Source organism: Oncorhynchus masou, unplaced genomic scaffold (assembly GCF_036934945.1).
Source record: "Oncorhynchus masou masou isolate Uvic2021 unplaced genomic scaffold, UVic_Omas_1.1 unplaced_scaffold_29___fragment_2___debris, whole genome shotgun sequence".
Lineage (NCBI taxonomy): Eukaryota > Metazoa > Chordata > Actinopteri > Salmoniformes > Salmonidae > Oncorhynchus > Oncorhynchus masou.
The window spans coordinates 211,176-223,704 of NW_027016548.1; the positions used below are offsets into that span (position 1 = coordinate 211,176).

At 46.1% G+C, this 12,529-nt stretch overlaps 1 protein-coding gene across 1 annotated transcript in view; it reads left to right on the forward strand.

Annotated features, from left to right (window-relative positions):
* Positions 1 to 12,529, forward strand: part of LOC135538723 (rho GTPase-activating protein 23-like) — a 46,506-nt gene that overhangs the window by 14,014 nt on the left and 19,963 nt on the right. Inside the window, 5 exon segments of the mRNA XM_064964627.1 lie at positions 584 to 608; positions 972 to 1,058; positions 1,911 to 1,989; positions 9,027 to 9,081; positions 10,917 to 12,528. Coding sequence (XP_064820699.1) covers positions 584 to 608; positions 972 to 1,058; positions 1,911 to 1,989; positions 9,027 to 9,081; positions 10,917 to 12,528 — 1,858 coding nt within the window.

The window sequence follows — 12,529 nt, forward strand, 5'->3', positions numbered from 1 at the left end:
TGAAGTCACTCCTCACATGATAATCAGCTTGTAAAAGAAGAGCTACATGGTTGAACTGCCATTTGTTTTGCGAAAAGACAGACACTGCATGAGCGAGAGTTTAGGGGACTCTGAGCGTTTGGCAGCTTCCATTCACACTAAAAACCGCACGTGCACACCAGAGGAGGCTGTTGGGAGGAGCTAGAGGAGGATATGTTTGACTCTGTTGCATTTATTCCATTCCAGCCGTTACAATGAGCCCATCCTCCTACAGCTCCCCCCACCAGCCTCCTCTGGTGTGCACGTGCGGTTGTTAGTGTGAATGGAAGCTGTCAAACGCTCAGAGTGTCCCCTGAGCTCTTGTTCATGCACAGTGTCTGTGGTGCACACAGATACACTTCTGTTGTACACTAGTTTAAGGTGTCATGGCTGTTTCCTCACCCAACTCCACCCTTCCTAATATCCGTGTCATTCTGGTTTCCTGGAAAGAGGTGGACTTTCTGTGAACAGGTGTTTAGGTTGCCATGGCACTTTGTTCCCTGGGCAACATTGTCTGTATGGGCCTGGATATCAGTGTTGATGTGGTTTTTCATTGTCTTCACAGGACGAGGAGAACGGGAATGGGAAGGGTAAGTCACCTCCCTCCGTCTACACCATCACCACTAGACTCTGGTCTCTCGATGACGTCACCGCCACTCGAGCCACTTGGACCTGTGCATAGAGTTGTCCTTTTATTGAGTCTCAATTGGATTATTGGCGGTATTTATGTTCACGTCATATTGATGTGCATCGTATATTCCCACTAGACTCACACTGGTTGAATCAACATTGTGTCCACGTCATTTCAAAGAGACTCGGTTGAACCAATATTGAATAGACGATGAATTGACGTCTTTGCCCAGTGGGCAATGATTTATTCAATAGTTATCACCAGTTCCTATTTAATCAATTGAAGAATGAAGTGACAGTAACATACTACATGTTCCATGTAGGAAGAAGTAGATTGGAGCCAATGGACACCATATTTGTCAAGAATGTGAGAGAGCGAGGTCCCGCTCACCAGGGTGGCTTGTGTACAGGTAAGGAAAATGTCTCTGAAAGAGAACGAGAGGGACGGGAGATTGAGTGTGTGCAGGAACTGTCTGATTTGCAATGGAATTAACCCTAAGAGCATCAGACATGATCACACATAGATGATGAGAGGGAGCGGGAGTCAGGTGCTGACAACGATTCAACAAGGATACTAACCAGACCATGTTCAGCAAAAACACACACACATTAAAGTTGCATTATTGTCTTAGGAAATTAGTAATGATACTGATGAGAACAGAATGACACAGACTGACAAATACCCAACAAACGATTTCCTGTTGTGTCTTGCAGGCTAAGCTGGGCAGCATTCCTCTCCCTGCAGCCCAGCCAAGCTAAACCATTACTCCTATATGAATATATACGCATAGTCTCAAACACACACACACACTTGCACCACCAAAACACATCCACACACTAACACATAACGAATGACTCGTCCCTTCTCCTGCCAAACACACAAACGGATAAAAGCATTTTGCCTCAGGCTTATGATCCGGGATGTCAACACACGACAAACCCCTAGGTGACACCTTGTCCTTCCCGACTTCACAACACCTACTGCAAGCACATAGTTTTATATTTCCCTACACAAATCGCCAGTGCCTACCAAACTCCCCTCTCAGCCATCCCCTACCCATCCCCCAGCAGGAAGTCTGGGTTTGGGGTCTCCCTGACCTTCCCTCCCTGACCTGACCCACCAGGATATCCCTCTGCTGGTGTCCTGTGTCTGGGTGGGGGCGGTTGCTCCCTTTTTCTTTTGTAATTGAGAGTGTATCACTGAATATCTGTGCAGTGTTTGGTCCTACTGTGATTTAAATATGCTTGTATGTGTGTTGCAGGGGATCGGCTGGTGAAGGTGAATGGAGAGAGTGTTCTGGGGAAAACTTACTCCCAGGTGATCGCCCTCATACAGAACAGGTAAGAGCCACTGTACTGCGTGCGTGTGTGCGTGCGTGTGTGTGTGTGTGTGTGTGTGTGTGTGTGTGTGTGTGTGTCTGTGTGTCTGTGTGTACCCACAGTGTGTAAAATGCATTCGGAAAGTATTCAGACCCCTTGACTTTTTCCACATTTTTGTTACGTTACAGCCTTATTCTAAAATGGATGAAATAGTTTTTTTCCCCTCATCAATCTACACACAATAGCCCATAATGACCCCAAAATTATTTATTTTTTTAAATGTGTTCAATCCATGTCAATCAGTTTAGATAAAGGGGAGGAGACCGATTAAAGAATTATTTTTAAGACTTGAGACATGGATTGTGTATGTGTGCTAATCAGAGGGTGAATAAAAAATATATTGAAATATAACATTTACATAAGTAGTCAGACCATTTACTCAGTATTTTGTTGAAGCACCTTTAGCAGCGATTACAGCATCGAGTCTTCTTGGGAATGCCTCTACAAGCTTGGCACACCTGTATTTGGGGAGCTTCTCCCATTCTTCTCTGCAGATCCTCTCAAGCTCTGTCAGGCTGAATGGGGAGCATCACTGCACAGCTATTTTCAGGTCTCTCCAGCGATTCTCAAGTCCCGGCTCTGGCTGGGCCACTCAAGGACATTCAGAGACTTGCCCCGAAGCCACTCCTGCGTTGTCTTGACTGTGTGCTTAGGGTTGTTGTCCTGTTGGAAGGTGAACCTTCACCCCAGTCTGAGGTCCTGAGCTCTCTGGAGCAGGTTTTCATCAAGGATATCTCTGCACTTTGCTCCGTTCATCGTTCCCTCAATCCTGACTAGTCTCCCAGTCCCTGCAGCTGAAAAACATCCCCACCGCATGATGCTGTCACCACCATGCTTCACCATAGGGATGGTGCCAGGTTTTCTCCAGACATGATGCTGCCAACACCATGCTTCACCATAGGGATGGTGCCAGGTTTCCTCCAGACATAATGCTGCCAACACCATGCTTCACCATAGGGATGGTGCCAGGTTTCCTCCAGACATGATGCTGCCACCACCATGCTTCACCATAGGGATGATGCCAGGTTTCCTCCAGACATGATGCTACCAACACCATGCTTCACCATAGGGATGGATGGTGCCAGGTTTCTTCCAGACATGAAGCTGCCAACACCATGCTTCACCATAGGGATGGTGCCAGGTTTCCTCCAGACATGATGCTGCCAACACCATGCTTCACCATAGGGATGGTGCCAGGTTTCCTCCAGACGTGATGCTTGGCATTCAGGCCAAATAGTTCAATCTTGGTACATCAGAGCAGAGAATCTTGTTTTCCATGGTCTGAGAGTCCTTTAGGTGCCTTTTGGCAAACTCCAAGCGGGCTGTCATGTGCATTTTACTGAGGAGTGTCTTCTGTCTGGCCACTCTACCATAAAGGCCTGATTTGTGGAGTGCTGCAGAGATTTGATTTGATTTGGATCTCTTTTAGTCCTAATTTGGAGTTTCCAAGAGTCCTTAAACATTAAAATACAATGTATAATACAAGCACATTTTACATTTACATTTACATTTAAGTCATTTAGCAGACGCTCTTATCCAGAGCGACTTACAAATTGGTGAATTCACCTTCTGACATCAGTGGAACAGCCACTTTACAATAGTGCATCTAAATCATTTAAGGGGGGGGAAGGGGGGGTGAGAAGGATTGCTTTATCCTATCCTAGGTATTCCTTGAAGAGGTGGGGTTTCAGGTGTCTCCGGAAGGTGGTGATTGACTCCGCTGTCCTGGCGTCGTGAGGGAGTTTGTTCCACCATTGGGGGGCCAGAGCAGCGAACAGTTTTGACTGGGCTGAGCGGGAACTGTACTTCCTCAGTGGTAGGGAGGCGAGCAGGCCAGAGGTGGATATAACACACTGTTACAAACAGACATAATACACTAACATATATATTGACTCTTCAACTACCATAGTCCAGCACAACTTTCCTATGTATTATATTGAAATGGTTTTAAAGTATTGTTTAAATGTATATATTGAAAGGTTTCTGGTTTGCTCAGTTAAATGATTACATTTCTTTATTGCTCTAAATCGAAATGTTCTTTTGCCGATTTCTCTTTTCTGTATGGGTAACACAATCTATGGACAATCTGTTCCTAGTATTTACTGAATATCTGTCTCTTATCAACTGAATACCATTGGGAATAGTTTGGCTGTTTTAAATGGTGTATATCATGAAATAAAATAAGCACGTTTTTTTCAATTATCTTGTTGATTGACGACCAACCAAGAGCATTGCGCATGACTACAACAGAAGAACCATATCTCCACCTTAAAACAATCCTTGCTACTTTGTTCTGTGCAGTCTGCAGCCTCCTAACTTCACTTGCTGATGCATTTCCCCAGACCACAGAACAGTAGTTCACCTGACTCTCAAATTAATGTTTGTGTTATTTGCTTAAGAATCTTTCCTGGTAAATATTTAGCTGTCCTTCTGATCATGCATGCTGTTTTGATTTTTGATGTATTTTTTACATCGATTAGTTATTTGAGACGACCATGATAAGCAGTTGTCTAGCTGCACTCCTAGTAGTTTGGTTTCTGACACTTCCTCAATTTGTACTCCCCCATACTTGTGTTGGCCTTTTCCTAGTGCAACAGACCAACATAACTTTGGTTTTCTTGGTGTTTAAAACAAGTTTGTTCCGGCAAACCCACTCCCTGATATTCTCCAAATCTCATTGTAAAGCTTGCTGTACCTGTTGAACCGATTGTCTTGCTGTATAAATTGTAGTATCATCTGCAAATATAGTAGCTTGAGTTTCAGATAAGGCATAAGGAAGGTCGTTGGTAGATATTAAATAAAGAAGTGGCCCAAGGCAGCTGCCCTGCGGTATTCCACAGCTTAAAGCATGAGGGGAAGAAAATTGTTTCCTGTCAGTTAGATATGACTGTACCCAATTCAATGCTACCTTCTTAAAACCCTAATGCATTCATTTTGTCAAAATTATTTAATGATCCACTAAATTAAATGCTGCACTAAAATCTAAAAATAGTACACCTACAAACCTGCCATTATCCATAGCATTGAGCCACTGGTCAGTCATGTCAACCAATGCAGTGGTAGTGGAATGTTTTTTTGCGATAAGCATGCTGATTGGATGTAATCAGATCATTCTTTTCCATGTGCTCCCGTATTTGTCTACTCACAATACCCTCCAATATCTTACTGAGTGAAGGGAGGTTACTAATTGGTCAACTATTGGCAGGGGTAATGGGTTCTTTGCTGTCTTTCAGAATAGGACACAGTTTAGCATGCTTCCATACATTTGCCAACATCCCCTGTTCCCGTGACCAAATAAGTATGTATTTCAGTGGAGTTGCAATCTGGGGAGCAGCATAGCGATGTAAAAAATTGTCCATAAGATCATAACCTGTAGATTTACCATCAGGTAATGACTTCAATACGTTTAACACCTCTACTGACACCATTTGTAGACTAAAAGAGCAGGTCTCGTTGCTCATAATATGATCATCAATCCATTGGACAATAGCTTGTTTGGAAGAATGTGTGTATACATTATTGCTCAGTAAATTAAATGTCTTTGTAAAAAAAATCTGCAAAATGATTGGCAATGTCAGCTGGTTTTGTTATTGTTCTTCCGTCAACCTCCACACTAGATGGGCATGATGATATAGATGTAACAAGTAAGCCCTTAACTGTATTCCATACCTTTTTACAATCATTTTTACAATCAATAAAAGCATTGCTGTAAAATATTTTTTTTTTCTTAGAATCAATTTAACTGCATAATTACGTAATGTTCAATAATTCTCTTCATCAATTTCTAGTTCAGATTTGGCTGCTAAGGCTTTTGCCATATTTCTTTGAGAAAAAAACCTTAGCCAGTTGATCATCAATCCATGGAGATGGACGAGCCCCAACAGTACTCTCTCTTACTGGTGCATGATGGTCCATTACCTCAGTGAGCAAATCAATAAAACATTCTGTAGCGTGATTTAAATCATCCTCTAGATGAATCAGCTCCCAGGGTACAGCAGCCAAATCATTTTGAAATATCTCATGATTAAATGTTTTAACATTTCTGTTGACCACAAACCTAGGGGGTTTCTTTGGAACCTTGGTGTTCATGGTTATGGTCACAATATTATGGTCTGTCCAGCCCACTGGCATTGATCTGGATTTTAAGCATTGCAATGGTATATTACAGAAAATCAGATCAATGCATGTGTCTGAACGATGACCCAACTTAGTTGATGATCTAGTAGTATCATTAACCATTTGTTTCAAACCACAGTTCTCGGCGTATCTCATCAATTTAGTTCTATTCGAATGATTATGATCCTTGAAATGTAAATTAAAATCACCCAAGATAAATACATCTTTGTTGGTATCTGTGGCCTGGTCAAACCCAGTGCATATGTCATCCAGATAGGACACCTTAGAGCTAGGAGGTTTATACACAGATCCTACCAATATGGCTGCCTGGTGAGGCAGATGTACTTGAGCCCATAGTGCCTCTATTTGACATACATTAAGATCATCACTCCTCTTAAAGGGTATATGATTCTGAATTTACAGTGCTACACCCCTACCATTCCTATTCCTGTCCCTTCTCAGTAGACTATATCCTTGAATGTTAATTTACCCATCATTTACAGATGCATCTAAATGTGTTTCGGTCAAAGCCAAAATATGAATATTATTTATGTTGACCAAGTTAAAAACCTTCTTATGGCTGAAATCTCGTTAATGGGATCGATATGACAACAGCCAGTGAAAGTGCAGGGCGCCAAATTCAAAACAACAAAAATCTTATAATTACAATTCCTCAAACATACAAGTATCTTATACCGTTTTAAATATAGAATTCCCATTAATCCAGCCACAGTGTCTGATTTCAAAAAGGCTTTACAGCGAAAGCAACACAAACGATTGTGAGGTCACCACCAAGCCACAAAAAAAACAGCCATTTTTCCAGCCAAAGATAGGAGTCACAAAAAGCACAAATAGAGATAAAATTAATCACTAACCTTTGATGATCTTCATCAGATGACACTCATAGGACTTCATGTTACACAATACATGTATGTATTGTTTGTACTGCCCCCAGCCATAAGAAGTTAAAAACCTAATGTATTTTGTTAGGAAAGCTACATACAGTTGAAGTCGGAAGTTTACATACACCTTAGCCAAATACATTTAAACTCTGTATTTCACAATTCCTGACATTTAATCCTAGTAAAAATGACCTGCCTTAGGACAGTTAGGATCACCACTTTATTTTAAGAATGTGAAACGTCAGAATAATAGTAGAGAATTATTTATTTCAGCTTTTATTTTTTTCATCACAATCCCAGTGGGTCAGAAGTTTACATACTCTCAAACAGTATTTGGTAGCATTGCCTTTAAATTGTTTAACTTGGGTCAAACGTTTTGGGTAGCCTTCCACAAGCTTCCCACAATAAGTTGGGTGAATGTTGGCCCATTTCTCCTGACAGAGCTGGTGTAACTGAGTCAGGTTTGTAGGCCCCCTTGCTCGCTTGCGCTTTTTCAGTTCTGCCCACAAATTTCCTATACGGTTGAGGTCAGGGCTTTGTGATGGTCACTCCAATACCTTGACTTTGTTGTTCTTAAGCCATTTTGAAGTTTAGAACTTTAGAAGTATGCTTGGGGTCATTGTCCATTTGGAAGACCCATTTGTGACCAAGCTTTAACTTCCTGACCGATGTCTTGAGATGATGCTTCAATATATCCACATAATTTGCCCTCCCAATGATGCCATCTATTTTGTGAAGTGTACCAGTCCCTCCTGTAGAAAAGCACCCCCACAACATGATGCTGCCGCCACCCCCGTGCTTCACGGTTGGGATGGTGTTCTTCGGCTTGCAAGCCTCCCCCTTTTCCTCCAAACATAACGATGGCCATTATGGCCAAACAGTTCTTTTTTTGTTTCATCAGACCAGAGGAAATGTCTCCAAAACGTACAATCTTTGTCCCCATGTACAGTTGCAAACCGTAGTCTGGCTTTTTATGGCGGTTTGTGATTGGAATTGTGATACAGTGAAATATAATTGAAATAATCTGTCTGTAAACAATTGTTGGAAAAATTACTTGTGACATGCACAAAGTAGATGTCCTAACCAAAACAAAACTATAGCTTGTTAACAAGAAATGTGTGGAGTTGTTGAAAAAGAAGTTTGAATGACTCCAACCTAAGTGTATGTAAACTTCCGCCTTCAACTGTACATCAACCTATATGCAGCCCTTTCCTTGTCATGCGGAGAACAATAGAGCATGTATTCATTATAGTTGAAGTTGTTATGATACACTACGACACACAAACTCAGATTTGAACATTGAATTAAAATAGCCAGGGAGTTATTCTAGAGTCCTGATACAATTGCCCCTTGATGTAAAGTGATGTGACAAAGTGATGTAAAATGTCACTTTGTATTTATGAGGTATTGTGTGTAGACTGATGAGGAATTTTTATTTATTTAATCCTTTTTAGAATAAGCCTGTAATGTAACAATGTAGAAAAAGTCAAGGGGTCTGAATACCTTCCGAGTGCACCATATGTGTGGGTGTTGTTAATGTACGAGACATGTATGTTTTATGTATGTACAGCATTATTCTGGAATGTGGAACATGTTCCAGTTGTGTAAAGTCTTCCTTGACTTGTGTGAGTACATCCTCCTAAAGAGAATAGCTTGGCGCAATGAGTGTCCAGAAAACATCCACTGAGAGCAGTAGAGTCAACAGGGTCATGGTCAACAGGGTCTCCTGTGACATGGTTGCTGATCAACCCCTCTCACAGCAAAACAAAACCCTTCGTCACAACTGGGGGGGAAAGTGTTCTCTTACTGTAACATGACGAGTTTGGAAAAAATGTGGAATTATAATTGTTTTTCTATCGTTCCATCTGTGTTCCTTTTTCCCTTCTCCCCTTCCTCCTTCTCTCCCCTCTCTTCGGTTCCCCCTCTCTTTGCCCTCTCCCTTCCTTGTCCCTCTCGCCTTCCTTCTCGATCCCTCCACAGTGAGAGTGTGTTGGAGCTCTCTATAATGCCAAAAGATGAAGACGTGCTGCAGCTGGTAAGTGTGAGTATGATACTTCTGCCACACGACACCCTAATAGAAATACTCGTCTCTCTCCTGATAAATGAATTGATTTAAGAATACTAATACTACGGAGAGATAACATCTTGGATATAGTCGTTCTTGTCATTCCTTTGAGTTGAAATTCTCAACTCTCAGGAACGAGCTTCACTGTGACCTCACTGTCACGCAGATGCTTTCTCGTCTGTAGCTGGATTACAACACACATTCATTCAAGCTGTTATCCAAAGTTCTGTAGAAGCGTCACATGAAAAGCAGCTACACACACACACACACACACACACACACACACACACACACACACACACACACACACACACACACACACACACACACACACACACACACACACACACACACAGACACACACACACACACATTGCCTAAGACCATAAATTGCTCCACCACTTACATGCATGACCAGACATGCAGAGCAGAGCATGTTACCGCCTCTCCTCTGGACCAGGAGGAGCAACCCAGGGGCAAGAACGCTGACACAACCTCCCAGACCTGGGCGCCCGACTTGGGCTTTTCTCTCTCTCTCACACACACACACAAACCCCAACCCACCAAGCACCCTTTCTTTCCCCTTCCAAATACTGTCCTCCTTCAACCCCACTACCACTCCCCTACCCCTCCACTCCTCCACCCTTCTCTCCTCTCACTCTGCCCCTCACTGCACCACGGGCATCGGTTGCATTCCAATGGTGACATCACCAGCACTAGTTACGCCCCCTTCCACCCTCCCACAGGGTAGAGTGAGGAAGAGAGAGAGAGAGAGGGAAGAGGGACTTTGGAAAGGCTTGTCTGAGGACAGCACACTGAACGAAGAAGAAAGTTCGACAGATAGCAGAAAAGAACAGCGAGAGAGAGAGACAAATTGTAAAGAAGAAGTTGAGACATAACCTCGAGAAAGAAGGAAAGAGAGTGGTAAAATCATAGCGGCGGGGTGTTAGTGTCTGTGGGAAGCAAACAGACTGGTGCATTGAGGAGTTCCCCTCCTCTCCTCTTCCTCTGTGAGTGACTTCAAGCCAGTATTGAGCCTGAGAGACACTGCCAGACTGAGTGTGGGCCTGCCCTGCTCTCTGAGGTGAAGCCTGAACACCAGCTGAACACTTCATCTGTAAGTGTTGCCTTTTGATGTGAATTCATTTCGGGCAAAAATGTTTTAAGTCTGTGGTTTTGTAGTTTCTTAATCGGTGTTGCGGTCATAGCTTGCGGGGCTTGAACGCTGAACGATGCTTCAGATGTGTGTTGTTGTTGCGGGTATATTGGATCAAGCTAGCTGTAGCAGTGAGACTCTGTGCTGGTTTTGATAGATGCAGATTTGCTGTTGTTTTAAGTCAGTGCTTTGTTGTAGTGGTGTATTCGGGAACATTGCTGTGGGTCTGTGCGGCTGCAGACGTTTGCTGTGCTGTGGCTCTGGCTCAAGGCGCGTGCTAATGCCTGCAGCGAACGAGTAGCTGTGTTTGTGTTGGAGGCTGAGTTGGGGCCCCTGAGAGTCACTGTGGCTGAGCAGACTGAGGTGGTAGGAGGATGAACACAGATGATTCTCGACGTCGCTTGCGGTGCAACGTCATAGTTAACAAGGAGCTTTAGTGCCGGTCAAACCTGTGACTGTCAAACCTGTGACTGTCAAACCTGTGACTGTCAAACCTGTGACTGTCAAACCTGTGACTGTCAAAGCAGTTGTATTGAATCATTGAGTCCATCTACTGATCCCGCTCCTTCCTCCCCTCTGACGTCTGTTTGTCACCTGCACTCCTCCTATTTGTGTCTCAGCTCTCTGCCTCTCTTGTCTCCACCTACAGGCATACTCCCAGGATGCTTACCTGAGGGGCAACGAGCCTTACACAGGGGGAGCCCGGAACCTTCCGGTACCCCCACCCCTCTGCTACGCTCCCCGCACCAAGTCCCAGCCTCCCGCCGGGGCCCCGGCCCCCATGGGCCAGAACCAGCTGGACAACTGGAGCCGCTGGGCAGGCTCCGCCAGCCCCTTGTCCCCCCTGGACAACCGCTCCACCGTGGGCAGCCCGGCCAGCTGGCAGGAGGGACTGGGCGGAGAGCCGGGGGGCGTGTGCCACAGTAGCCCCCCCTACAGGACAGAGGAGATCCAGTACGGTGTGACCGGGCAACAGCCTACGGGACAGACCAGGGGTCGCTCCTACTCCTCATCTTCTTCTTCAGGAGGGCCCCTCAGCAGCCCTCTGCATGTCCATTATGTCAACCACAATGCTGCTGGCACTGCCACCAACACCTCCTCTCAGCCCCAGAAAGGCAGCCAGGCCTGGGCCAGCCCTCCCCAGCCGAGCCCCAGCCGCAGCCAGCACTGCCAACAGGCCCTGTCTGAGTGGTACTACAGCCAAGCTGCTGAGCAGCGTCAGGGCCGCAGTGGCAGCATGCACCAACGCCACCGCAGCTACTCTCAGGACAGGCTGTGTGAGACAGGCCCTGGGTGCCACCGCCGGGGTCCGGGCGGCTGGCCCCACAGCGCCTCCCAGGACACCCTGATGCTACTGCAGCAGTCGGGCCCCGGCCCCCACGGGGACCCTTCTTGGACCTACGGAAACTGGGAGGGGGCCCAGGACCAGAGTTACCCCTCCTCCTACGGCAGCAGAGCCCGATCGGAGAACCTGCTGGTACAGTACGACCGCTATGGCCGTTCGCTGGAGATGTTGGAGTCGCCCCGTTTCGAGAGGCCCGCCTGGCTGCAGCAGGCCTCACAGCAAGCACCCAGGACTGAGGCCTACCAGAGGCAGGGGAACCATTACGGTGTCGCACCGGCCCCCTCTATGGGCCGACAAGCACAGCCACACCACAAAACCACCCCCCAACCCCACTCACAGTCTCACCCACAACCCCAGCCCCAACAACCAGCCCCCCAGAGCAGACGTCTGCCCACCGGACAGAGCTTGGATGACCAGCCAGTAGGTTACCGCAGCTACAGCCCCTCCTTCAACCGCAAGACAGGCCGCATCATGCAGCAGCCCTCCTTCAGGGACCCCTCGTACCTTGGCCCCCACCTCAGCTGGGCCCCCACCCCCAAAACCAGCCCCCCAGAGGGTGTTGTCCCCTCAGTTCCATCCCCCCTGGCCTCCACCACCCCCGAGCCCCTTGACAGGGCCTACCGCCCCACCAACCATGAGAGAGGGGCAGTAGAAGGCCAGGCGGAGGTGCTAGCTCAGACCCAGGAAGTCAAACTGAGACAGAAACCCCCCACGGGACGAAGAAGCGCCCACGCCATGCGCCACCCCCACTACACCCTGCCTGTAGATGGCACAGAACCCCCTGTGTTCCCCCCTGACCCCCACGACACTGCCCCTGCCCCTCGCCCCTCAGGAGATGGTGCCCCGCACCGTACCAATGGCAACCTGGCCCCCCTGTCTGTAGAGGATGACGCAATGGCCTCCATACCCTTTATAGG